Below are 26,500 nucleotides of genomic sequence, written 5' to 3'. Positions count from 1 at the left end.
GCGGGTGTGGTTTTCTAAAGCGGTTTTTCAAGCTCCACAAGCGGCTGCTCGGGCGGTTAGGATTCTAACAAATAGAAAAACTGCACCCTGGATCTTTTTGGACTTAGCGAGATGGCTGCTAAACGGCACCAAGGGGCTGCCATCCGTACCAATCGTGAATGTGCGTGTCCGAAAGCTTGCTGACTCGTCGTTGCTCTATTTTGCAAGATGGCGGCCGTAGCCGACTGATGCCTGGAGGATGAGGATGAATTCTGTCTGAATTGAATTACGCATGGATGTGCTCTTGCCAGAGGCCCACAGCCGCAAGTGTCAGTCTACAAGTCACTCTCACTCACACTCACAACTCACGACTCTCGACTCTCGACTCTGAAAAGAAAACGCGCTAAATCACACCTATTATCACCGAAGACTGTCAGGTGTGTTTGACTGGTGTGCTGTGTCGGTGTTAACAGGAGCTCGCGTGGAACGTGGAACAGTGAACAGTGAACAGTGAACACGGAAATTTAATTTTGGGCAAGCTGTGAAGATTGGTTGAGCAGCATCTGAAAGCGCAAACAATTCACGATTTATTAATAGTTATTAATAATTCAGAATCGTGAATTGTCAAGTCACGAGTCAGATTTCGCTCGCTCGTAACTTCACTCTGACTAAAGTATTCCAAGTCGCTCCAGTCGTGAGTGCACTTCGGTCCAGTTCAGTCCGGTTCAGTGCAGCCCATCCGAATCTCGCACTACATCCTCTTTGCTACGATTGCATCCATATTCGTCATCTCGCCCAGCGCTGAGCCTTTGCATTCATCCGACTTCGCTTCTCCTATCCAATCGCCTTGGTGCTCATCTAATTCACAGACACAGATACAGTAATCGACCGACATCTTGTGCCCAACAACATTGACCACGCGACTCAACCCTCACACTCGTGACTTGCTCTGCTGGCTGAATCTCTCAACTGCATCGGCCTGGCTATCGTCGATTGCTTGGCTCCGCTATCTCGGTCGCTCTTTCTTCTTCGTTGCCCACGCTTCCTCGCTCCGTCAGCTTGCACTCCCTAGCTCCATCATCGTACCCACTTGGACTCGGATCTTCTTCCTCCGTAACTCCCGCCAGACGTCAGTTCAGCATCGACGCTCATCCTTTCCACCACTAGCCCCCACATCCTTCCATCTGACGCCAGCTTTCCGACTCTGATCAAAACTCTGGCCCGCTAGGATGCCCTTTGAGGAAAGTCCCAACTCCTTCCTCTTCGGACTCAACCAATTCACTTCGCCCCCTGCCGACTCGCAAAACGACAGCGCCAACGACTCGCGCTCCGGCAGCATGCTTGCCAACCTCGACGCTTTCGCCGTCGCCGACGATGTTGCTGGCGGCTCTAGCCAAAACGACTCCACAGCCGCCCAGGCTCCCAACTTTGCCGATCAACTCGCCCTCTGGACTAACGCCAACTTTAGCTTTGATGGTCCTACCGGTCACGCCCTGTTAGGTGACGAGGAGAAAGAAAAGGAGGAAGCAGAGCACAATCGGCGACGCGAGGATGAGAACCGTCGTAATCAAGAGGAAGAGCGAGAGAGGCTTGCCAGGAATGCCGCAGCAAGCTCTCGTGGCAGCCATGCTTTTCGCGGAAAAGCTCGCGAACTCGACTCGAACACTTCCGGCTCGGCTCCACCCTATCCTGCCACATCTCAACCCCACACGCCAACCCAACATCCTCACCAACAGCACCACTCTCATCCATCCTACTTTCCCGGTGCGCCCAACTTTAACGCAGCCGTACGACCATCACCAGCGACCAACCCTCCTGGTCCTGGCGTTGGCGGTCCATTCTCTCTCTTCAACGGCTTTCCCAATGTGCAACAGCAGCAACAGCAGCAATCCTCACAGCCCGGCTTTGGCGCTCCCGCCAACCTCGACATGACATCCGCTCTGGCTCTGCAACATCTTCTAACGAGCAACCCGCTCGCCCTTGCTAGCCTCAGCCAGCTTGCCGGCCTCACCAATCCACAGCTTCAATCGCATCTCGCTGGAATCGTCAATGCTGGCGCTGCACTCGGCGGATTCAACCAGGCCCAGCAAGCCACGACGCCACAACAGCAGCACGGCCACCAACCCCACAGCAACGGCTCCGTCGGTCCTGGCGCATCGCCTTGGCTCAGTGCTCAGTCCCTAGCAGCCTCTCGCGGCGGCAGTATTAGCGGAGCTTCACCTCAGAACGTCAACTGGGCTCCACAGCTTGGCTCCAGCGGTCTTCCGGCTGCTTCACCCGGCCAAGTCCCTCCTTCCTTTGGCTCGAACCTCGTCATCGGCCCAGCGCCGCAGTTTGGCTCTACCGCCAACCACGCCAACGCCTCCAACGGGCCATCTAGTCGTGTCACTGACGAGCCAGGCTCCTCTGCCTCGGGCACCGGCCAAGGCTCAGGCCCAGGCTCAGGTTCAGGTTCAGGTTCAGGTTCAGGTTCAGGTTCAGGTTCAGGCTCAGGCTCAGGCTCAGGCTCAGGCTCAGGCTCAGGCTCAGGCTCAGGCTCCGCACCTTCCAAGAAGAAACGTACCAGCACGTCTGAAGGCAAAAAAGCTCAAATTGACATCGACCCAGACGACTCAGACGACATCCTGAGCCGACTCGAAGACGTCGAACGACGCTACGATATCCCTCCACTCAAACTCATCGACACAGGGAATCCAGAAGCCGACGCCGAAGCCAACCGACTGGCTATTGAAGAGGACAAGCGTCGTCGCAACACGGCCGCCTCTGCTCGCTTCCGTATCAAAAAGAAGCAGCGCGAAGCAGCGATGGAACAAGCCTCCAAGGAGCTGCAGCAGCGTCTTGCGGATCTCGAGACGGAGAATGCCCGGCTGAGAACCGAAAATGGCTGGTTGAAGAGCTTGATTACCGTCAGGCCCGACCAAGCTATGCCTGGCGGTCTGGATCAGAGCGCTGTGCCCAATCCATTCTCGAATTTGGCAGGTCCTAGTGGCAGCAGCCAGCGAGCATCGGGAGTATCGGGAGCAGCTGCGCCCGCCGAGACGGCGGCCAACGGTGATGCTCAGCTCAGCAGGGATACACCCGATCGTCAGAGTGGTCTGCATCCCAGAGGCGTGGGTACCGGCGGAGCCGCAAGCGACGAGAATGCCAAAGGTAAAGCCAACGCCAGCAAGAATTCCAATGCCAATGGCAGTGGTGCCCAGCTCAAGCGTGATCGCGAGGAATGAGCTCCCTCACGCTCTATGCAGCAATGCGCACGCCACGACGACACACTGCTCAGGCACGACATGTCAGCAGGCTCCAACAGCCTTATGCGTCCAATTGATCCAACTCAAGAACCCTAGGTGCCCATATAGCTCATTCTTTCCGCTAGCCTCTTCTTCTCTCTCTGCAAAACTAGAGGCTTCCACTTTGCTTCTCTCTGACGAAATGTCTTTGCAGTCATCTGAGTGATGTCAGGCGTGCACCATGCCTCGTCGGTTTCCTCCAACATGGTTCCCGTGCGAGTAAATCTTTGTCTTGTTCGCTCCCTCGCTATACCCCCATTCCCCCTTTCCGTTCGCTTCCCTCTTTTCGGTTGTTCTTGTTGCATGCTCTTGCACGAGCTGTGTCGTGTCAATCACGAATGCAATCCGCTGTTGCTGCTTGAAACACGAAAAAGCGACATTCGATGTGCGCTTGCTGAACAAATTCCACGGCTAGAAAACTGGAAAACACAGTCTGTGAGTCTTTAAAGTTTCGCGGAGAATCAAGTTGCTCGGGATGCTTGAAAACATGGAAGATCTAGACAATGATCAAATCGTCGCGGCAACAAGCGCAGTATAGCAGTTCGTCGTTGGCAAACTGATGTCTTCCGGCGTGCTTGGCTCTGCCGTCTGTGGTGGGGGCCAGCGGGGCGTTGATGCTGTTGGACGGAGTATGGCCTTTACTTGTGATAGTGACGGATTGGAGGGGTGGCAGAGAGGAGTTGGAGGCGTCACTGTCCAGGGAGGAGCAAGGTTGAATTCTCGCTGCGAGCATTTGCAGGCTTTCACGACGTCGATGTCTTTGGGCCGCAGGTAGGGGGAGTTCGGACGCTGGAAGCGTTCGAATGCCCCTTCGCGCTGAAGCGGTCGACGTGGTGGTGCTGGCGGCGCTGACGTTGGAAGGTGAGGGTGAAGGAAGCGCAACATCCTGCGAGTCGTACGTCTCGCGTTCAACGAGCGGCGATAGCGATGGAACATGCAAACTCGTCGTGCTGCGACGATGACTTCTACCGCTACCAGCTTCACCATCACCCGCAGCACCGTTGCTCGAAGAACCAACACCGCGAAGCCTCTCCTCCAGCTCGATCGCCCTCCGCATCGCACGATGCGCCTTGTCCGTCTCCTCAAACACGCTCGCTTCCAACTTGCGAATCATCGACCTCAACGTACTCTTCTCGAGCTCATGCACTTGAATCACATCCTCTAGATGCTCCTTACTGAACACGCTCTCGTTATCCACCTCTCGCTTCAACCCGTCCTGATCAGCCTTCTTCTTCACCTCAGCCTCGTGCTCTGACTTGACCTGCACCAGCTTCGCCTCCGCTTCCTGAGCTTTGGCCTTCACCAGTTCGAGCTCGGATCGGAGCGCTTCAACCAGCAACTCCGATTCCGCACCCGTTTTGCTCGCCTCGCCACGCACCTTGTCCAGCTGCGTCCGCAGATCCACATTCTCCTTCCTCGCGGCTTCCGCGCAAGACTTGGCGGTCAGATGCTTTTTCTTGAGCGCCGTCACCTCGGACAAAAGCTTGGCGAGCTTGGATGCGTCTGAAGACTTGTCCTGCGCGTTCTGGTCGACGGTTGATTTGGCGACGCTTAGCTCCGCTTTAACAGTCTCGAGCTCCGCTTGCAGGGTCGATAGGAAAGATTGAGTTTCGGAAAGCGATGCAGAGAGGTGCGCACGTTCCGAGGTGGTCGAGTCGTGCAGGTTGCGCACAGATGAGAGTTCTTCGTCTTTGGCGGCGAGCGCGAATGTGTGGTCCGATACGAGCGAGCTGATCCTCGCATCGCGTGAAGCGAGCTCCTGCTTCATCTGTTCCATCTCGTTCTGCAAAGCCTTGAGCGCTAGATCTTTGTCCTGCAGAGCAGACGCGTGATCGCTCTGCAGAGACTCGATCTTCTCGTCGCGTGAAGCGAGTTCCTGCTTCATTCGTTCCGTCTCCTTCTCCAATGCCTCGAGGTCTCGGGCTTTGTCTCGGAGAGTGGAAGCGTGATTGCTGTGCAGAGATTCGATTTTCTCGTCATGTGAAGTAAGAGCCTGCTTCAGACGTTCCATCTCGGTCCTCAACGAATCCAATTCGCCACTGCGCGCTTTGAGATCCTTCTCGGTGCTGACCAATTGTTCCCTCACAGAATCGAGCTCCTTGACGCGCGTTTCCAGCTCAGCCTCTCCATCGCGGATCTTGGCGTGGGCTTGCTCCAAGCCTTTACTCAAATCCACCATCTCCGTGGTATGCACTGCCATCTGCTGATCGCGCTCGCGTTGCAGTTTTTCAAGCGAGGCTTTCAGCGCAGAGAGCTGCTGTTCGCTGGCCTGCTGCGCTGCGCTATGGTCGGCGGTAGCCTTGGTGAGTTTCGCGGATGCCTCGTCGCGCTCTGTGCGGTGCAAAGAGACCGCTGCCTCGTGCTCTTCGCGGAGCGAAGCAAGTTCCGAGCCGAGCTTGGTTCGCTCAGCAGCCAAAGAGTCGAATGCACTGTTGTGCTCCTTGTCGACTTGAGCGAGCGCATCTGCGTGTTCGGCTTTGGCCGTTTCGTAAGCTGCCTGGAGCTCTTCGACTTGCTGTCGTGCGGATTCAAGTGCTCCGATATGCTCGGACTTTGCCGTCTCGTGGGCAGCGCGGACGTCTTCGAGCTGTTGCAATGCTTCTTGCATCGCTTTGGCGTGCTGGCTCTTGACCTGCACGTGCTCCGCTGTCAGCGCCTCGAACCTCTTCGATGCAGCAGTGAGAGAAGCCTTGTGCTCTTCGGCAGCCTTCTCGGTCGCTTCGGCATGCTCTTGCTTGGCCGTGCTGAATTCGGCTTCAAGCTCTGCAAGCCTTTTCGAGGCGATTGATTGTGACTCTGCATGCTCTTTCTTGGACTTCTCATGCTCCGCACGAGCCTTCTTCACGTCCGCATTGAGCTGCTCTAGCTCTTTCGAGGTGGCTGCTGTCAGCTTGGCGTGTTCAGCTTGAACTGCTACGTGCTCTGACTGAAGAGCTTTGAACTCGTTTTCGGCAGCAGCGGCAGCAACTTGGTGCTCTCTCAAAGCCTGTGCGAAAGCCTCTGTATGCTCTGCTTTGGTGTCATCCAATTGCTTTGATGCGGCTTCAATCGCAGACTTGAGCTCCTTCGCAGCCGCAGCAAGCGCAGCAGAATGAGCAGCCTTGGTTTGCTCAAGCTCCGCTCTGACCGATGAAAGCTCTTCCGCCGCCACCTTTAGCGCAGCTTTGTGCTCGTCGCTCGCACTAGCGAGAGCTTGGGCATGCTCGGTTTTGGCCTTCTCAAGCTCAGCTTTGAGCGCTTCGACTTGCTTGGACGCAGCTGTGACAGCAGCCTTGTGCTTCAGACTGGCATCTCTGGCCGACTTTTGTGCTGCAGCCAATTCGGTTTCGAGCGCCTTGAGCTTTTTAGCCTGCTCGTCAGCTTGTCCTTGAAGCGTGTCGAATTCTTCTTGCTTGGCGATAAGACTTTGCTCGCCGGCAGTGGCGCGCTCGGTGAGCTTCTCGATCTCGGTGATGGATGTCTGGAGCTTGTGCTCGAGCTCTTGCGCAAGCGTAGTCTTCTCCTCCATCTCCGTTTTGACGTTCGCATAGGCAGCGCTCGAGGCAGACAGCTCGGAACTGAGATCATCAATCTTTGCCTTGGCAGCTTCGAGCTCTTTCGTCTGGGCTTGAGATACCTTTGAATGCTCAGCATGCTGCGCAACAAGGGCCTTGTGCCGCGCTTCGACGTCTTGCCATTGTTGGTTGACATCCTCATGCGTGCTCTGCAAAGCCTTCAAAGTCTCGGACAATTTTGTCGCTTCGGCTCTTGCCAGCTCGTGGTCCTTCGTCTTCTTGGTGACAAGCGTGCGCTGCTCCTTGATTTCAGCCTGCGCAGCCTCGTGTTCGGCCGTCTTTTGCTCGTGCAGCTTCGAAAGATCTACATGCGCAGTAGCGGCCTCTTTCAGCTTGTCTTGCAAGTTTGACTGCTGCTGCTGAGCCGTCTCGAGCTGCTCGACGAGTTGCTCGACTTTCGCCTTATACTGATCCGACTCGGACGTCTTGGCGTTGAGCTCCGAGCTCTTCGCCTCGAGTTGGCTATGAAGCTCCTGGATGCGGGCTTGAGCGGAAGCAACATCCTCTGTGGACTGGGACAATTTCACATCCGATTCTTCGAGCTTGGCCTTGACCGCACTAAGCTCTTTCGTGAGCGCTTCGGCAGAAGACTTGCTTGCTTGAGCTTCGGCACGAGATGCTTCGAGCTCTGAAGTTCTAGTCTGAACATCATTTTCAAGCTGTGTCATTTGAGCCTTTGAGGCGATGACTTCTTCCGAGGACTTGGCGAGCTGAATACCATCATCGGCAACCTTGGCTTCCAGCGCCTTGATCCGCTCAGCCATCTGTTCCGCCGATTTGCTGAAAGCGTCGAGTTCCTTGGTCTGAGCTTCCAGCTCTCTTTGGAGCTTATCGTTATGGGCCCGTATCGCAGCTGCGTCATCAGTAGCTTTGGTCAGACTGGCCTCAGAAGTCGACAGCTTGGCTTCGAGAGCCTTGATGTCCTTGTCTTTAGACTCGGCAGACGCCTTCTGGTTCTGTGCACCCAAGATGGCAGCCTCCAGGTCTTTCTTGAGTTTTTCCTTCACCTCGGTCAGTTGAGCGGATGACTTCTCAAGACTAGTGTGCTTTCCTTGAAGGTCGGCGATTGTTGCTTCATGGACTTGGACGTCACGTTTGATCTGTGAAAGCTCTTTTTCCCTGGTCTCGGCGGTTGCCTGGTGCTGCTCAGACTGGCTGATTGCGTCACGGTAGTCGTTTCTAGCCTTCTCCAAGTCGGCAACCAAGAGTTCCAGCTTCTTGTCCGAGGCCAGCTTCTCTTCGCGCAGACTTGTGACAATTTTATCCATCGCCGACTTATCACCCTCGAGCTTGTTGAAAGCTTCTTCAGACTTGGTCAGTGCAAGCTTGACCGCATTGAGCTCGTCATTGACCTTGGAGGCCTCCAGTTTCGCGGATTCTAGCTCTTTCTGTCGATCGGCAGCGGTTGACTGTGCCTGCTTGTGATCAGACTTGACCTTGTCAAGTTCCGAGCTCAGAGACTGGACTCGCTCGTCCAGGTCATCGGCTCGCTTGGTAGTCGTCCCGAGTTTGGCCTCGATCTGCATAGCTGCTTGCTCAGACTGCCTGTGCGCTTCGCGTTCTGCGTCGAGCTTGGCCTGCAAGCTCTCGATTTTCTCTCGCTCCTTGTCAGTCTCGCTTTTGGAAGAGACAAGCTGAGACGTCAGATCAACGATTTGCTTTTCACGCTCGGAGCTCTTGGCGCTTGTCTCTTGTAGCTTCTGCTGCGCTTGCTGCAGATTCTTCTGAACCTCGTCGTGCTTGGAGCTCAGTGCAGCAAGCTCCTTGGATGTATTTGCACTACCAGTTTTGTGGTTGTCGACATCTTTCTTCAAAGCAGCCATATCCTCTAGGACCATGGATTTAGCGCTTTCGAGCTCTTTATGCTTGGAAAGCCACTCCTTCTCCTTTGTCTCAAAGGATACCACTCGCTTCTTGGACGCCTCAAGCTCCGCCTGGGCTTTGGCAGCTGCCGTGTCGAGTGTCTTGACATCGCTCTCGGCTTTTGTCAGTTGTTCGTTGAGATCCTTGATCTTGTTGAGAGACTGGGCATGCTCGTTCTTGGCGCATGTCAACTGGGCCTTGACACCCTCGAGCTCGTTTGACACCTTTTCGACCTGCGAGGTAGCAGCGGCGAGATCTTGTTCGGTTGACGTTTGCTTGTCTTTGGCGGAAGACAGGTGACTATCGCGCTCTTTCAGCTGAGTTTCCAGTGCCTTGAGCTTGTCTTGTGACTCTTTGAGTGAGGCAGAAAGGTTCTTGGCGTCCTTCGCGGATTTGCTGGCTTGCGTCTTGGCATCTTCTAGCAATTGCGATGCCGCCTTGCTGTCCGTCAGAGCTTGCTCTTCGAGCTGTCGCACTTTGCTCTTGAGCTCCATAATCTCTTTCGCGCTCTCTTGAACTGTCTTTTCCGAAGTGTTGAAAGCATCAGCGTTGGCCTTCTCGAGGTCTGCCTTGTCTCGGGTGAGCGTCTCGACTTGCTGCTTGACATCAGAAAGGGAACTGTCGAGCAGGTCACTCTCTTTCTGAACTGCTGCAAGCTGCTTCTCGGCACTGTTCGCACGGTCTTTGACACTTGCGGCAGCCTCCTCGCTCTTTGCAAGTGACTGAGTGTGTTGCTCGACCTTCTTCGTCCAAATTTGGACATCGGCTTCGGTCTTGGCGTGCTTTTTCTCGAGCTCTTCGTGTTGGGAGGCCAGCGTAGAATTTTTTGCGATCATGTCTTTTAGAGAGGAGTTGACCTTTGCTTCGCGGTCTGTGGCTTCGGCAAGCTTGCCTTCAAGCGCAGTGATGGATGATCTTGATGACTCTGCCTGCTGCTTGAGCTCCTTGACTTGTTGCACCAGCTTCTCGCTGTCAGCGGATGAGCTCCTGATACTCTGGTCCTTCTCGCGCACATCGGCTTGTAGTATCGAGATCTTCGCCGCTGCCTCGGCCAGCTGCTTGTGCAGCGCTTCGATCTGGTTGGCCTTGCTTGGATCGGACAGTTTCATTTCGAGATCTTGGATGGTGGTCTCACGCGAACTGAGCGTCTTGCGGAGGTCATCTGCTTGCTTCTGTTTCTCTTGCATATCAGCTTCCAATTTGGCCTTATCTTCGTGAAGCTGCTTGACGCTTTTGGCTTCTGATTCAAACTTGGCTTCAGCATCTTGGATCCTACCTTCGGCCTCCTTAAGCTTGGCGGCCAGTCCTTTTGCTTTTGAGGACGCCTTCGCGCTTGCCTCTTGGAGCTCTGATAGGCTGATCTCGAGTTCTGACGAACGATCGCTAGCCTTCTTATGATCTGCTTCGACAAGAGCAAGTCGATCCTTGAGCGCTTTAGATTCGTCAGCATCCTTCTTGTGTGAAGCTTCGAGATCCGAAACGGTCTTCATGGACACAGCCACTTGCTTCTGTGCCGTCTGCAGCAGATCGCGTTGGCTCTGAAGCTCGGCTTCGAGTTGTGTTGCCTTGGCGCGTTGCTTCGAAAGGTCGTTCTCGAGCATTTCCGTTGCTGTTTTGTTGGAGTGTTCTAAAGCCTGTAACGAGGCCTGCGCTTCCTCTTTGTGCTGATCGAGTTGTCTTTTGAGCGACGAGGCTTCCTCTGTCGCCTTCTTCAGGTCTTCGTTTGTGCTTTCGAGCTGCAATGCGAGGGACGCGATCTTGGTTTGAGCTTCTTGTAGCTCCGCGCTATGACCCGCCGTTTCAGAGACGACCGCTTCAGGCTTGTCGACTTTCGATGCAGATTTGTCAGTCGCGTCATCGTCGATGGCTGAAACAGACTCCTCTAGCATCGGTGTGTCGGCGTGGTCTGATGGGGGAGATCCCGCATCGTCTTTGCTGGTGGTGGTGCTGGCAGCTGTACCTGTTTCGGCCTCAGCAGCCGCCTTCTTCTGAGCTTGATGCTTTTTGAGCTTGGCCCTTGCACGAGCTGCCTTAGCGGCTCGCTCAGCCGCCTCCGCGTCGGCCATTTTGATGAGCCGTGCGTTGCGTTACGAAGCAATGCTTCTTGTTAGACGTGGACAACTGGGTTTGATCTTGAGAGAGTCTGTGCCATTGACAGCTCTGGGCGCTCTGCAGTGCAAGTGTGTGGTGGAGTCTTGGTCAGTCAAGGAAATGTTCAAGTCGCCGGTGATGGTGGAAACGAGAGATATGTTGAACAACTTGCGCCCACCACTCGTGACTTTCGTTGCGAAGAACCGCGGAGTTGCTGCAGCGCCGAAAAGCTCAGGTGGCTGGTGCATTTTCGAGTTGTTGACCTGTGTAACGCGTAAACTTCTCAAAACGACACGCTTCTAGCTCGGATCCTCTCGCCGTCATCTACTGGCACAAGCCTTCGCAGCGAGTTTAAACAAACTCAAGTATCGCACAATATCATCCAGCACAAAACATGATGTTGCTGACATAGACTGCTCAAGTTCACTCTAGATGGTACAGAAAAGGTGTGAAACAACGAGTGAGTATCAATCTTGGTGAGAGCAGGATGGAGACTGCGTCTTTTGTGATTAAGCAGCTGAGGCAACTTCGATGTGCGAGCGTGGATTATCGTCGGAAGCTTGTTGTGCCGCCTGCTGATCCTTCTGCAGTGCCCGAAGCCTTCTCGCTTCAGCCGCCTGTACCTTGCGAGCCGCCTCGCGCTCTTGATCCTCCAGCCGCTGCTTTTCGGCCCGAAGTCGTTCTTCTCGATGTGCGAGTGCTCGCTGCTTCTGGCGCGTATTTCTGCGCGTCGCAAGATTTCGAAGACGTTCATCCAGTCGATCGTAGAGCAGCTGCTCCAGAGCTTGCGACTGCTTGGTAGCGATCCGATGCTGCAGGCGTAGTCGATGGAGGAAGGCAAAGATCTCGTTCGACTTCTGGTCGTTCAGCTGCAACGGTGCGAGGTCTTGCATGTTGTCAGAAGGAGACAGGTCGCCGGACTCTTGCGCCGAGGCAAGCTGACGCGCCTTGGAGTAGCGCGCACTGTAGATTTGCCACGCAGTGTCGATCATCTTAGCTTCTGCAGCTTTGATCTCCAAAGCTTTGGAGAGCGTTGACCGGAGCCAGCGCAGCTCGCCCATTCTCTTGCGCGCAGATGCGGACGACATGAAAGGTTCCAGCATGGAGGCCGTAATGGAGAAGGTAGGTTGCTCCAGGATCGGCAAGAAGTCGGCATCCGTCGCACGTCCCGGTGTAACAGAGAAGCGCAGATGCTCCGGACGTGGTTGAGCCGAGGCAGCCGCGTCGGGAGATGCTCCGTCAGCAGGATCGATTGCAGCGTCTGCTGCGCAAACTTGTTGCTCGAATCGATCAACGTTGATGCCGAGATTGCGAGCCCCTGCGCGCAAGATATCGTCGGATCTGTCCAGGGCTTCGGACAGGAGGCTCTTTGCAAATAAGATGTATGCTCCGCTGGTTCTGCGCTTCATTTCGGCAGCGCGCAGCCCGCCGTCCTGCATATCCGCGAGAGCCGACTCGGTAGCCTCTTTTGCAAGCGTGGCGATGGAGCTAGAGTTGGATTCCGCCTTGAGGGCCACTGGTGATCTAAGTGGGTCCACCTCGCTGCAGCAATGACGCAGGAGGATCTGGAAAGTTTTGGTGTTGGGGGAGATTCTTCGTGGATAGCAATTGGCAAACACCTCTGGAACGCTGGAGTTTTCAGCGCTGTTGCCGAGCTGTGCGAGCTCAGAATCACGATTTCGCATGCTGCTGAAAATATCCCTCCAATTGGTCGAAAAGACGCCTTCGGTGGAGGCACTGACATCGGCACTGGACGTGTTGAGCGGCAAAGGCTTGGCAAGGGTCTCGAAAGCTGAGATCATTTGGGGAACACTGGCTTGCTCACCGAGCGCCATGAGGATGGTGTTGAGAGTGTGGGTAGTGGGGGCGAGGCCTTCCTGTTGCCTTTGTGCTGCCTCGACCGAGTCGGGAGCGTGGAGATCGATGCCATACGCCTGCTGTATAAGCAGGTGAAGACCATCGATATGTCCTGCGAGCCTGAGTGTCCTTGCAGCAAAGTCGAGCGTCATTTGACCTGGCGTTACGGCGTGATCCTTCATATCCTTGAGCAGCGCCATGGTGCGAAGAGCTGCTAGAATGGCGGCAGCACGGGCAGAAGGTGCCAGAATCTGACCAAACTTGGCCTGGCCAGCTGCTGCAGCTCTGGCCGACTTATCGAGCTCCTTTTTCTTGCCCGAGAAGTTGAAGAGCCTGGAGGCTTCGCCCTTCTGCACTCTCTCAATTTGCTCGGTAGCATGTCGGCTCAATCCAATCATCAGCTCTCTGTACGTGTGTTGGTTGGGAAAAAGACCTTTGGAGCGCGCTCCGGATGACGTGCCGGTGATGTCGTTCCAGATGGATGACATTGGGCCAATGTGACCGCCTGTGGCTAGGCGTGAGAGGACGTGGTTGTAGTCGGCGAGGCTGGGCAGAACTTCAACCGACGAGCTAGTGGAGGGCACGATGGACGAATGAAGCCTCATGTCGCGGAAGATGATCTGTACGCGGCGCATGTACTCGCGGACAGGGTGCTGAGCATCGAATATCTTGCCTGCGTTTCGAGAGCTGTGTGACTCCACGAATAGGATCTTAAATGGGGAGTCGCCGGAAGTGAGGATGGATCGGTGCTGCTGCATCCTCTGCCGACGCTTGCTCTCGGCACGAGAAAGCTTTCTGGTCTTTGCTACAGATGGATCGATGGCACGGAGAAGGAGTTGCAGGTGGGCTGGCTCGAGCTGAGAGAGAAGGGAGGTCGAGGAAGAAGACGCGGAAGATGCCAAATCGGCATCGTACGCTTCTTTCAGGTCGGTGTAGGCCTTCCATACACGGTTGGCAGCGGGTTCGCGCGAGGTGCTGTAGATCTCTGATATGAGCTTCTTGACGAGCGGATGCCTCGCTCGCGATGTGTATGGTGGCCTCTGCGTCCAAGGAAGGTGATCAGGAAAGAAGAAGGACCAGCTCTCGTGACGTTGTTCACTCGAGTTCGCGGCGGCGTTGCGCTGCTGAGAGACGCCTGCTGGCGTCTCTGGATGAGCTGTGGCTACCACACGAGCAGTCGAGATGTTTCGTGCAAGTGTCTGAGCGGCAGGCACGACGTGCCGCCGACTGTAGCAACGCAGGACCATGTCGAGCGCTGGCTTTCGTAGTTGTCGGTGTCGATGAGTCGCTAATTCAGCGTGTGATGATTGTCGAGTCGCCTGAATCGGTGCCGGCTGTGTTACAGAGCTTTCTGAGTGAGCTGATACTGTCAGGGCTTCAAGTGAGGGACGGATGCGAGATGTCAAGAATCTTTGGGATGATGCGATGCTGTTGATGTCTGTGTTAAGCTTTGAACCGCAGCTGCGAAGTTTTGGAAGAAATCCATACAGAGTCGTGAGTTATGGGTGCAGGCTGTCAGTGCTGATGGAAATCGTGAATCACAGCCGTGCGAGTCAGTCAACTGCAGCGAGGGTTTCGCGTTTGGTTGGACGATCCACTCGTGACTTGGCAGGCGGGAAGAAAAGCGTCGCTGACTTTTGTGGCCCGCTTTTCTCATCAAGATTTTCGCCTCTTTTTCGTCGGATCCTTTTGCTTACGAATTCTAATCGCGAGCGTAGCTGGGGAGATCTGAGTACACGCCGTTCGGCTCCGTGTCCCAGCTCAACCGGGCAAGTTGCGTGTATGCTGCACACCAAGCCGCAGCCTACAGGGTATGCTTATACGGTATGGTTACATGTTGAACCATGATGCTCGTCATGCTGCTAGAAACAACCGACTCACATGGAGCTCATATTGTCGGTCTCTGATGTAGTCTAGCATGTATCTGTTCGGCTGCATTCGTCCGAGCAGATCAGACACAAAAAAAAAGGTTCTCCCTGAACTGCGTCACACGAGATTCGTGATTTGTAGGTGCTAAAGCTCTTCGTGCGTGGAATCACCAAGTCGTGACTACAGCAAAGATCACGACTCGCTGTGAGCTTAATTGGCAGAAAGCGCACTTGCTTGACTCAACCGACGAGCAGAAGCGCAATCGTGAATTATTTTCACTTTTGGAAGAACTGGAGGACGGAAAAAAGAAATGAAAATTTTGGCTGGTAAGAGAACGCAGCAGGAGGAACAAGACGAAGAAGATGGAGAGAAGAAAAAAAAGTTGTGAGTCGTGATGAGTGTTGAGCGTTGAATCACAGAAATGACCAAGGGAAGGTGGCAGAAGGAAAGAGAGTTAAGCGGCGAATTGAAAGCGACCAGCTCTCTGCCTTTCCCAAGCCAAGTCTCAGCTTTTTCATTCTTTTTTGCCCTGCCAATCAAGCCGACAAGGAGGACCAGGCGAAGATCTTCTAATGCTGTCGCGAGACCAAGCAAGTGACACCCTCTGTGCCAACGTCCTCATCATCCACTCTTGGCCTCATCCCTATTTCCAGCCGTCATTCCCATAAGCTGCTACGTTTCGTTACTGCAGCTTGCTCTCTGTCTCCTCGCTTCCTTTCATCTCTATTGACGATTGCCCCCTCCTCCAAGCTGCCTCGACCTTCTCGTGTCTCCTTGTTGATCATCCCTTTGACCGGTCCATTGCATTCCAGGCTCAGCTGAAAGCCCCTTCTATTTGCATTCGCCCTCAAGGGTTTTCTTCGCACTCTGATCCGGCACGCATCAAGCGATCGTATTGGATCTCTTTAGCATTTAGCACCTGACCCTCTGTGTGCCTGATCGTCGCTCGTTCACCACTGATTCATCGCAGCTCGCTACAGTCGAGTCATTCCAGCAAGAGCAGTGGGAGCGAGGCTTTGGTGTGCCCTTCCATCTGCATTTCTCATAGCACTTGACACGCCGTCATGACCGCTACCCTCTTCCAGGCATCCCAGGACGGCAACGTCGAACTCGTCAGCTCACTTCTCGAGGATCCTTCGCTCAACGTTGATGCTCGCGATGAGGCCGGACTCACTGCCCTTCACCATGCAGTTCGAAGCAACCACGTTGATGTAGTCACGCAGCTCCTCGCCAAGGGCGCCAACGCGGTCGAGGTAGCTCAGGACGCAGCTCTCAAGCAAAACCCGGAAGTCGCTTCGGTCATCAACAACGCCTTGCAGCTCACCCAGTCCGCTGTCTTCCAGAGCGCACCTGTGATTGACTCACATGGAGGCAAACAGCTTCCGGATGGTACTGTCAGCTACGTTCAGCCTCCTGCTTACCAGGGGCACCCTACGATGGACGCATCTATGCACCAGCAGCATGCTCTCCACCACCCCATATCGCAACCCATGTACCCCTTCCAGCCTCAGCACAGCTTCTACGACCCTTCTCTCAACCCCGAGCACCGCGGCCATGCGCCCAAGGAGAGCTCCTCCGGTAGCCTCCCGCCTCCCGAAGTCGCCAAGATGATTCCTTGCCGCTTCTTTCCCAACTGCCGATACGGAGATAAATGCATGTTTGCCCACCCAGTCGCTATGCCCGCATCAGCATCCACCGCTGCTCCCGTTTCGCCTGGTCAAGCACCTATGTTCTACCAGTCTCCCGCTTACGGCTACCCTGCTTATGGCCCACCACAGCATTTCTACTCGATGGCTCCCCCTATGCCTATTCAGTACACGCACGCCGGTGTACCCATGCCCGTCCACATGCCACCTCCTCCGCACATGGCGCATGCACCGCACTCAGCCGATGGCGATGCCTACGCTAACCACTTTGCTGCTCAGTCGCGTCAACAGTTCGAGTCGAATCAGGTTGGTGAAGCTGGACCAGAAACGGTAGCGAAGGACAGCTCGCAGCAGCCCGTGGCCGAGACCTCCTCTTCCGCCGCGCCCGTTCAAGGCGATGCCGCCAATACCACGTCCGCTGCCGAGGCGACAGTCGCTGACAATGAGGCAGCAAATTACGACAACTCGAACAACATTGCTACCTCCTTTAGCGCATTTATGGCTCACCATGCCACTCCTTTCCAGCCCGCTCCCGGCGCACAGAACGGCGTGTCGGTCGGCACTGATGGCGCCATCTTGACCGGCTCGCAAACCTTCCCTCGTGGCCACAAGGGCGCTCGACGCGGTGGCGCCTCCATGAGTGGTAGCTTCGGTTCGCGAGCTGACTTCAGCAAGCGCTCAACCGAGCGTCCTGCTTGCCACTTCTTCGCCCGCTCCGCCTGCAAGCACGGTGAGGACTGCCGCTTCCCCCACATCCTGCCTGATGGCACCGACATGCGTGGTCCTAATGCTGGCCGTCCGAGTCACTCGATCGAGGCAGCTCGCGGCATCAACCGCGCTCTTGCTGCCAAGAGCGCCAGAGGATCGACCATTGGCTCAATGGCCAACGGCACCTCTGCTGCTCAGTCGAGCACAGCCGCTATCAGCGACAGCAACGGTCTTCCTGCTGTCCCCACCAACGTGACCGTGTCGACGTCTCCTGCGTCGGCGCAGACCACAATCCGTAATGCCGACGAGGCGGGAGTTGACAAGCCCGCTTCAACGGACAAGGCTACGTCGCGAGCCGATACCGCTGAGCAGAAGCCTGCGGAAACCACCGCTCCCACACCCTCTGCTACCTCGGCTGCCAAGAAGGAGCAGAGTCATGGTGCCAAGCCTGCCAACACTGATGCTGCTTCTAGCTTGGCGCCAAAGGACAACAACTCAAATGGTGCTGTGGTTGGCAAGAGCGAGCCCAAAAATGAAAACACCGCCAACGGCAAGCGTTCAGCTGCTGCCGCTGCTGCAGCCGCTGCCGGCAAGTCGGATGAGGCCAAGCCTGCGGCGACTCTTGCGGCTACTGGCGACCGTATGCCTGCTTCGATTCCCTCAAAGCCTGTTGTCAATGGCAATGCCAATGGTCACGTAGCTGTCAACCGACAGAACGGTGCCAAGCCGCAGCCTAATGGCATTCAGGGAGGCAAGGGCCACCAGAACCAGCAGAACGGCGCTCGTCCACGCTCCAACCAGACCAGCAACGGTCGCGCCAACGGTCAGGCTGGTCAAAACGGGTCCGGGCAGAAGAAGTCTGTGACTCAGCAGCGTCTGCCCAGCGCCGATGATTTCCCTGCGCTGTCCAATGGCCTCGGCGCCTCGGCACCTTCTTCGTCCTCGTCGGCCGCTCTTAACTCCAGCGCCAATGGCACTGCCAAGCCCAACTTTTCGGCGATTCTGTCGGCACCTGCGCCCGTCAAGAAGCAGCCTGAGGCTGCCAAGGAGACCGAGCCAGCTGCAGTTGATGACAAGGCCACTGCCGACGCGGCATCTGCAAGCACGGCCGAGACCAAGTTAAACACCGCAGCTCCTAAGCAGTCGTCTTCGGCTGTCAACGGTACGGGTACGGGTGCTCCGATGCTCGACTTCGCTGCGGTGGTGCAGTCAAACCCTGTTGCTGTCTAATTCTCTGTCGGTCTCAGGATCGGAGCAGTTCCAATCAGACTTATCTTTCGCCACTTCTCGTGCTGTTCGGTAGACGTGACAGGAAGACATGGACTGATTTGACTCCTCGTTGTCCCATATTGAAGCGTGACGCTTCTCCAAAAGGTCGTCGACATGGTCTCATCACCATGCATACCACGTCCAATATTTCGTCCCTCTTCGTGCTTGGCCTCGACGCACGACGTCAAGACGATCCTGCATCTTTCGCTACGCCCGCACCCTTCTTGCTCTTCCTCGCGGTTCTCTCGCATCCGCTTCTCGATCCATCCATGACCTTTACTTGCATTGTGACGTTGGTGTGACCCTCGTCATAGTATTTCTCACTTTATCTTTGGCTTCTCTGGCTCCTGCTGTGATGCGAGCCTTCCTCTACTCTGGTTCCTCCGTTCGTCTTGGCTCGATGCCTTTCAGATCATACATCTAACAGATTCGCTACATGGTCCCAGTTCTCTGTATACACTTGTACGCTCGCCCAGATCCCGCAAAATATCATCCTCATCACACCTGCTTCCTATACCACTGATTTTAGAACAGCCACAAACCATGCTATGAGTGAGAGCGACTCCCATGTTTGAATTGCTCAGTTTGAAAAACTTAGCATTCCTGATGGTAGCCGATTTAAGGATGTGGGGAATAGAGATGTGGGAAGATTCACATGTTACTTTTTTGAAGGATCTGTGATCTACAACACGCGTCTCTTCTAACGTACTCGTGACTGTAACTTATTCGTGATTCGTGATTTACGATTCGTATATCACGCTACGTCAATTCTCTGCTTTTGCATGATTTAAATGAATCGTATTTTCTTTCTATCCGTGGATCGTGTATAGATTACTGTGGACGTTCTTTCGCATGAGCCTACTCCACTCACACTCGTGACTGCGCCATTTCGAAGAGAGCTTTTTCTCCAGGTTGATGAAGGATCTCTACACGTAAAGGCGCGCTGAACCGGAACGAAAAGGCCATTTCAGGCTCAAAGAACCGGATGCTCACTTGCTCGAGTATGCAGCACCGGCGTTGGAATTGAATCGACAAGGTATCGCACGAGCGGCAGTGCTTGTACTCGTTTCGAAAACTGTCACGAAAGGTACATGTTAGTAGTATTGGGTGTGGGAGCTTACACTAAGATCGAGCCACGAGGCGGGGATCGCCAACTGACTTGGTAGCAGGACGAGATGAGGTGTCTTGGCAACGAGTTGGCTGTACGTGATGCAGCCAGATGCATGTACTGTTTTTTTTGGCGAGATACTCGGGACTAGCCGACCTGGAGCCGGGCTGTGTGTCGCCTCATGACTGTTTGGCTGCGTGCTATTTGGGTCGTTCCCAACTCAATTCGTGAATTCCAAAATATGCCACATTCGTCATTTGTCAACCTTTTCCCCCCTGACTATCTGAGCCTATCTTCTCCTCACATCCGGATCATCTTTCTTCACGGTCCGCCACCGCGACGTTAACGCCCCTCCATCAACACCAACCACAACGCATAGAAGCAGAACCAATCAGCAACGACCCCACGAGCGCCTCCTTTCCAAATCATTTCTCCCACGATTGTGGCTGTGGCTTCATCTTGACGATTTGACCCTGAGCTCTTGCCAGGTTACCACTCAACCACGGACTCGGGGACGAGGCCGAATAGCAACGGTCGACAACATGTCGTCTGTGGACGGTGCGCCCTCATCCGAGAGACTGTCTGGCCTCGCGCCTGATTTGAACCTTGATACGCCTACAAACCATGCTAAGGCCTCGACAATAGACAAGCATCCATCAACAGCGACAGACCAGCCGACATCGTTCACAGCAGCTGCGCCTTCCAAAGACGATGCCGGCTCCCATCGGAACCTCGGCGAATCTTACAGCAGGCCCGGCAGCATCATGGCCCCCTCGGTTCAGTTTGATGAGCAGAGCCTGCAAGCCACTCCCTCGGCTCAACGCAGAGGCGGCAACGCCTCTTTACCGTCTTCGCCAGCAACGGGCTCCCTCTTTCTGACGGGTTCCCCTCCTTCCGATCCTAGGGCATTGTTTCATCACAAAATGGACCTAGTTCAGTCCAGGAATGCGGGTTCAAGCCATCGTCATCGCCGCTTGTCGAGCCGTGCTTCGGCGGGGGGCAGCTCAACCAACATGGACGCACGTAGTCTCAGTGCAAACGGCCGTACGAGACGGAGCAAGGCCAATCCCACCATCGTCACAGTCCCTGTCTGGGCGCGCGACGAGTCTCCGAGCCCGCCGAACTCGCCCGTTGCCAGTCCCCAAGCTCACAGCATTCCTAGATCCCTTAGAGACATGGACTCAATCAATCTGCCAGCCGCTGAGATGGCAAATGAGGATCGCAGCGAATGCCGTGCCTCTTCGGAGCGGAGATCAGGCGCACCACAAGAGGACGGACAGATCCTTGGCAAAAGCAACATAGCTTTCGACCACACCGTCTCCCCTGAAGCAGTTGAGCAGGCAGAGGCGCAAGAAGCTCAAAGTACGTCGCCCGATCGTTGGTGGACTTTCACGCTGCCGCAAAAGTACCGCTCGCGCCTGCACGAGCATCATCTTCGCATGGCTTTTCACCATGAGAGGATGCATTCCGAGTCGCAGGAGAACATCACATCTAGCAAAAAGCCTAATCGCAATCGACGGCACGACCAGCGCAACAAGAAACAGCAGCATCGCCAAAACTCGCATTCGGACTCGATGCGATCCGATGCCAGCAGCAGCAGCGACAGCAGCGACATCGAGATGCAGGAGCGCACAAGCAGAGATCGCGGCGAACTGCATCACGGCTACGGGCTCGGTGCAGGCATGTGGAATGGCATGGCAGCAGGACTGGGTGCGAGCGGGCTGCTCAACAATCAGAAGCGTGGTGCCTCTCAGTCGCCCAAAGTGACCTCTCCGTCTAGGTTCGGTAACGACGAGCGCTCAACAGCTCCCGGGGACCAGCATCGTCGGGTGTCCCCATCGCCAGCCGGCACCTCTACGACTCGCGCCGATGATCGCGATCTAGAAAAGCAGAACAAGCAGGGCCTGGAGCCAGAATATCCGACCATGTCTTTCAAGGCTCGAGTCGAGAATCCAAACGTGTTTACGGTTCACCAACCCGCTACACCTGGGTGGGCGTCGCCTTGGAAGCCTGAAGAACGCGGACATGGCGGCTTAAATGCTACTGGCTACTTCCCACGCACAGAATCTGGGCGCACCATCGGGTCCGACGATGGCCGCACCAACGGATGGTACGAGGCTTGGAAGAATTTTTTGATACACAACCCCTTTGTGCCTCTGCTCTTCCGCACCATCAATGTCGCTTTCACCTCTGCAACTTTGGCAGTTGCGATCAAGTTGCTAGTGGTTCTCCGAAATGAAGGCGCCAACGATGCGGTAGGCGCATCGCCGTTGGTGGCAATTATCTTTGCCCCACTCAGTCTGTTCCACGTCGGTTTCCAGATCTGGCTTGAATATTTTGGACGGCCCATCGGTCTATGGACAGTGCAGTCGAAACTGTCATACACGGTGGCCGAGCTCATCTTTATCTGCCTCTGGTCATCGGAGCTGTCGTTAACGCTCGACAACTACTTTACATCGACGCTCATCTGCGTCAATTACGGCAGTCCTTACGTGGGGCCTCGAGAGTCGCCTGCCAACCAAGAAAGCCCCTTGAACAATCCAAGTCGCAAGCCGTACATCTGCAGACTACAGGGCTCTCTGATTGGACTGGTCTTTGTGAGCTTGCTTGCCTATCTCATCGTGCTCACCGTTTCGCTCTTCCGCATTTTTGTCAGAGTCACTGGCGGTAGCAGGAGATGATCTAGTAGCATTCCACCCGCTTTCCGTCGCTTCGAATCATATCTTTTGATTCAGTCACACACTCATTTACTAGTAGGTTTGCTCTTGCAGATCACATCGTGTCGTTCCCATCCGTTTCATTTGTCATTTTGTCTCAACCCCCTCCTGCATTGCCAAAGCTTGATTCTAACGTTGACTCGTAAGCTCATGCGACTCAGTGACTGAGGCTGACTAGATACAGGATCAAGTTTAGCTTTGCTTACCGCCTTTCCGCACCGTATCGGTGAAGCCGCACTTGGAACAGACGGGAAAACAACCATCTTCTGCTTGCTCTGTGATCCGACCAGTGTCTCCATTCTCTTGTTCGCTGCTCTATCGCACGGTCCAGGACAACAATGAATGGGCACCGAACAAAGTGGAGCATCTTGTGATTGCTGATCGAGCTTCACTGAGCGAGCTTTCCCTTTCTGGTCTCACCACTTTGGCTCCATGTGAACCTCACTTCAGCTCCCACTTTCCCGTGCATTACAACCGTGCCCATGCCGGCGTAGCCAAAGCGCTTACCACTGCCGATCCTTGATCGCCCACTTGTTCACTTGTTCGCTTGAATTGGGGAGCATGATGTGTGATGAATCGAGCTAAGTTGAGCCATCCGAGTCCAAACCTTCGCTTCCGTATCGCTTTTCGTCAAAGTCAGGATGGAACCAACGACGTGATTGGATTTCGGCCTTCCCGTCCGCTTTTGCAAGCTGCCACGAAGCTGATCAAGCCCTTGGCGTATTCAGCACAGTCCTGTGCCTTTGCAACTCTGGATTGTTTTTCACCTTGAGGCTCTCCGACTGTTGCGTAGTCTGCTCCGACAGTCAGAATCAAACAGGGTACAGAGGAGTGCTCATGTTGCTCGGACACCGTCTTCCACATCTGACTGCTTCAGACACATGCGGAAAATCTCCTCTGCCACACACGTTGGAAGCACTTGACCTTGATTCATTGTCGTGCACCCCACTTTACCACCTGGAAGTCTCACAGCGAGCATCCTAAGCCGCAATGGAGGGCAAAGACAACAGCCGAACAGAGGAAATTGCCAACACCTCTACTCACAGCAACGCGCGCTTGCCTGATCGACCTGAGCCGCTCACAGAGTCGTCTGTCTTGGATCGTATGAGACAGCATAGCGAAGGTACGGGTCGTGGCAAGCCGCGAGGCAAGCAAAGCTTCCACAACAACGTCCGCGGTACTTTGGGCCGAGGGCGTGGTGGACACGAGCGTGTCAATAACAGCTTTTCGTATTCGCTTGCGCATCATAAGCCGCACGACGATCGAAACACTGCCCAAGATTCCACGCAAGACCAGCGACAGTCTCTTGCATCGCAGCAACAAAACATGAGTCTTGGAAGCGGATCACATCTCCCGATTCAGCAGGCTTCGAGTAGAAATCCTTATCGCCGACGAGGAAGAGCTCGTGTGGTCTGGTCTCGACCTAGAAGCTACCAGCCTTGTCGCAAGTCAGGCCATTCCCAGCACGTCAGCCAAGGCAGCTCCGCTTTCCACAGCGTTGCTGACCATCAAGAGACCTACGTTGACCAAGGTGCGGGCATGCCAAACGTCAAGTTGGCTGAAGGGCATGCGGAGAATTTGGCCGCAAAGCCTTCTGCCCTGAACGCTACTGTGAGCCCTCCGGCCATGTTTTTGGCTGATAGCGAGGGCCTCGACGTCGGGCCGCACACTCCATTTCTCATTGAAGCAATTTCACCGCTATCTATCGCCCTCGCTGATAAGTCGTTGCCGCTAGTTTCTGACACGTTTCTTCAGCTTGCGCAGCCCGCATCCGAGCACCAAGCAGAGCCAATTCTCGGTGCTTCGGTCTCAACAGAGCCAATACCACCCATTCACTTCCAAAACCTTTCGTTGCACGATTCAAGCAACGCTGTCCAGCTGAGTAATGCCCACGACTTGAACTACACCTGGAGTCTTCCAAATCCAGTATCGTCAGGCAACGGAGGTGCCTACACCGTAACTTTCCCGAGCCCCTTAACCATGACCATCGCGCCTCCTCCTTGGCTCCATTCTCCTCACTCACTATCACATCTTCATGTCACATACGACCATGCTGGCCTGGCTCTGTGTCATCCCGTTGCTCTGATACCGTGCACCTGGTTTCCCATCCAATACCTAAGCTACTGGGGCCCTGAACGGCTTGGTGCGCATCCTGACTTTTATGACATTCCTATGGTGAGTCGTTGCAGATCGATGCGTGGAGACACGAAGCTATTCACACTCATCATGTCACACCTCTCGCTACTCATCAACAGTTTGCCTCCGATATATGAGGTTGCCTTTCTAGCACCACCCTGCTTGACACGATCAAGATTCATGATTCGGCCACGCACATGTCGGAACAAGACAGAAATGGTAAAAGTACAGCTGGAAATCGCCATGCTCTGCTATGCCACGTTCTGCTATGCTGTGCTGTGTAGCCGACTGGCAAGCGCCATGTCAAGTTGTGAAGTCGAACTCCATCGTATACTGCTTTCCCTTGCTCGTCCGTGCACCTGGTCCCGCTGCGGTCGACGTCGTCTTGGTCGCCTCTGCCGCATGTTTATTCGGCGCACTCAGGGTATTATACAGCACTCTTTCGCCCGCATTTACGCTGGGAAAACTGCCAAACGAGTCTGGATGCGCCATCTTTGGGTTTTCGTCGGTAAAATACTTGTGCTTCAACGCATCCCTCGCCGAGATTCTCTGGGATGGGTCCCAGTGTAACAGCTGGAAGAGCAGGTCGAGGGTTGCGGGAGTAAGCTTCGAAGTGAATGCGGTCTGCAGATTGGCTTTGATCCGATCCTGTTCTTGCTGCACGGCCGCAGCGGAAGCTTTTGCAGACGGTCGATGAAGATGAGGTAGACCTTGCCAGAGCAGGATGTCGGGCCAGATGGTCGTATTTGGTTTTCCCAGTACTTGCTCGATCTTGCGCAATTGGTCGGGCTCGTCTTTTCCTTGGAACAACACCGAACCGGTCTGATTGGCGAGCAGTAACTCTGCAAAGATGCATCCAATGCTCCACATATCGATCTTGGCATCGTATAGCGGCAATGGCTCGCGTAGTGCGTAGGGTTTCGAATGGAGTTTGAACAGGCTGCTGCTGCTTGCGGAGCTTGGCGCGCGAACGTTGTCCTTCCAAGTTTCTCGCGCTTGGTGAATGATGTTCAACATGATGAGTTCCGGTGCACGATACCACAATGTACACACCAGATCCGTCATGCCTCCTATTTGCTCGCCACTTTCAAGCCTCTCTTTCTCATTGTCCGCTTTCGAATCTGATGCACCTCTCGAGATCGGCTGCGTTCTCGGAACCCAAGCGTCGATCGGATCACCAAATCTCCTGGCCAGCCCGAAATCGCCCAGCTTCAACCGGCCACGGTTGTCCATCAACAGATTGCTGCTCTTGAGATCACGATGCACCACCCATCCCTCGTGTAGACCTGCTACACCGCTTAAGAGCTGATGCATCAGCGTCTTGACTTCGCTCGGCGCAAATGCGGAGCGCGATTTGTGTAGGGAGGTGAGCAACGTCTTGAGGTCGTGTTCCATGAATTCCAGGATAAGGAAGATCTGATCCAGTGTTTTTCCGACGCACACCTCACGAAGCGAAATGACGAATGGGTTGTTGCGCGAGAGTGCAAGTGTCTGGATTTCGCGTAGCGAGGTGATGGGGAAACCAGAGGGGGAGAGACCGCCGGGCGGAAGTTTGAGGCGTTTCACTGCTACTTGGAGTGGCGCGACTGTAGACGACGAGTCGTCGCTGTGCGTTGGATTGGAAGCGGCAGAGGATGATGAAGCTAGTTTGTGTGAAGTATTGGAGGCAGGCAGAGGTGCACGAGGCCGTGCACGAAACACGACGCCGTACGTTCCCTCTTGGATGTGGTTCAGTCGCTCGTAGCTGTATATCGAGCGTGAAGGCGCGATGGCGGGGTGATTCGAGCGACGCAGTGCTGCCCATGTTGGTGCTCGCTCATACGGCTGTTCTGTTGTCTGTTGCGATGACGATGCTGAAGATGCTGACGATGCTGACGTTAACGGTGGTTGTGGCGCGTGTGCTTGACTCGGCTCTGACCACAAAGCGTTTGGTGCGTGACACGTTGACGACAAAGTCTCGTCATCGCCCCCTTGATCATGCACTGTTCTAGCATAGCTTTCGTTTGTCTTCTGCTTCTTCGCTTCCGGCGACCCAGCATCTGCGTCGTCTCGATTTGAAGGTGCCTTTTCGCTCCGCTTTCCGTTCGCGACCATGTGCTGGCGAGCGCCGTCTTGCTCTCGTGCAGAAGCGTTTGTCAAGGCAGCCGAAGAGGGCGATTGAGCACGCGCGGTATCCACGTTGCTCCTTACCATGACACCATGACCGCATGTGCAGACCCCATCTGCGACTTCGCAAGACAGTCAACTTGCGTCCGGTTTTGGTGCGCGCTGCAGGGAGCCTAAGTCGTGAGTCGTGAGTGTTGGTCTCAGCACAAACTCACGATTCGTAAATCACAAATCACGAATCACGAATCTGATTTAGCCTGACCAACGCCGAAGCGTCAAGCACGAAGCACAAAGCTGCATGCCGTGTGCGAAA

At 54.9% G+C, this 26,500-nt stretch overlaps 7 protein-coding genes across 7 annotated transcripts; 4 read left to right on the top strand and 3 right to left on the bottom strand.

Annotated features, from left to right (window-relative positions):
- Positions 1-1,208: 1,208 nt before the first annotated feature.
- UMAG_00767 (uncharacterized protein) lies at positions 1,209-3,203 on the top strand (the record flags this gene model as incomplete). The annotated part of the gene is made up of 1 exon (XM_011388240.1): positions 1,209-3,203. The coding sequence occupies one exon, from the start codon at positions 1,209-1,211 to the stop codon at positions 3,201-3,203; it is 1,995 nt and encodes a 664-aa protein (XP_011386542.1).
- A 556-nt stretch (positions 3,204-3,759) lies between these two features.
- UMAG_00766 (uncharacterized protein) lies at positions 3,760-10,746 on the bottom strand (the record flags this gene model as incomplete). Its single annotated transcript, XM_011388239.1, has 1 exon — positions 3,760-10,746. The coding sequence occupies one exon, from the start codon at positions 10,744-10,746 to the stop codon at positions 3,760-3,762; it is 6,987 nt and encodes a 2,328-aa protein (XP_011386541.1).
- A 534-nt stretch (positions 10,747-11,280) lies between these two features.
- On the bottom strand, positions 11,281-13,875 carry UMAG_11201 (uncharacterized protein; the record flags this gene model as incomplete). The annotated part of the gene is made up of 1 exon (XM_011388429.1): positions 11,281-13,875. One exon carries the CDS (start codon positions 13,873-13,875, stop codon positions 11,281-11,283), a length of 2,595 nt encoding a protein of 864 aa, XP_011386731.1.
- Positions 13,876-15,561: 1,686 nt separating this feature from the next.
- On the top strand, positions 15,562-18,081 carry UMAG_11200 (uncharacterized protein; the record flags this gene model as incomplete). Its single annotated transcript, XM_011388428.1, has 1 exon — positions 15,562-18,081. The coding sequence occupies one exon, from the start codon at positions 15,562-15,564 to the stop codon at positions 18,079-18,081; it is 2,520 nt and encodes an 839-aa protein (XP_011386730.1).
- Positions 18,082-19,770: 1,689 nt separating this feature from the next.
- On the top strand, positions 19,771-21,909 carry UMAG_00763 (uncharacterized protein; the record flags this gene model as incomplete). The annotated part of the gene is made up of 1 exon (XM_011388238.1): positions 19,771-21,909. One exon carries the CDS (start codon positions 19,771-19,773, stop codon positions 21,907-21,909), a length of 2,139 nt encoding a protein of 712 aa, XP_011386540.1.
- A 1,026-nt stretch (positions 21,910-22,935) lies between these two features.
- UMAG_00762 (uncharacterized protein) lies at positions 22,936-24,218 on the top strand (the record flags this gene model as incomplete). Its single annotated transcript, XM_011388237.1, has 2 exons — positions 22,936-24,120; positions 24,201-24,218. The coding sequence occupies 2 exons, from the start codon at positions 22,936-22,938 to the stop codon at positions 24,216-24,218; spliced, it is 1,203 nt and encodes a 400-aa protein (XP_011386539.1).
- A 166-nt stretch (positions 24,219-24,384) lies between these two features.
- On the bottom strand, positions 24,385-26,274 carry UMAG_11199 (uncharacterized protein; the record flags this gene model as incomplete). The annotated part of the gene is made up of 1 exon (XM_011388427.1): positions 24,385-26,274. One exon carries the CDS (start codon positions 26,272-26,274, stop codon positions 24,385-24,387), a length of 1,890 nt encoding a protein of 629 aa, XP_011386729.1.
- Positions 26,275-26,500: the final 226 nt, after the last annotated feature.

The sequence above is a fragment of the Mycosarcoma maydis genome, chromosome 1 (genome assembly GCF_000328475.2).
Source record: "Mycosarcoma maydis chromosome 1, whole genome shotgun sequence".
NCBI lineage: Eukaryota > Fungi > Basidiomycota > Ustilaginomycetes > Ustilaginales > Mycosarcoma > Mycosarcoma maydis.
The sequence above is the reverse complement of the archived record's forward strand: the minus strand, read 5'-3'. Positions and strand labels throughout refer to the sequence as shown.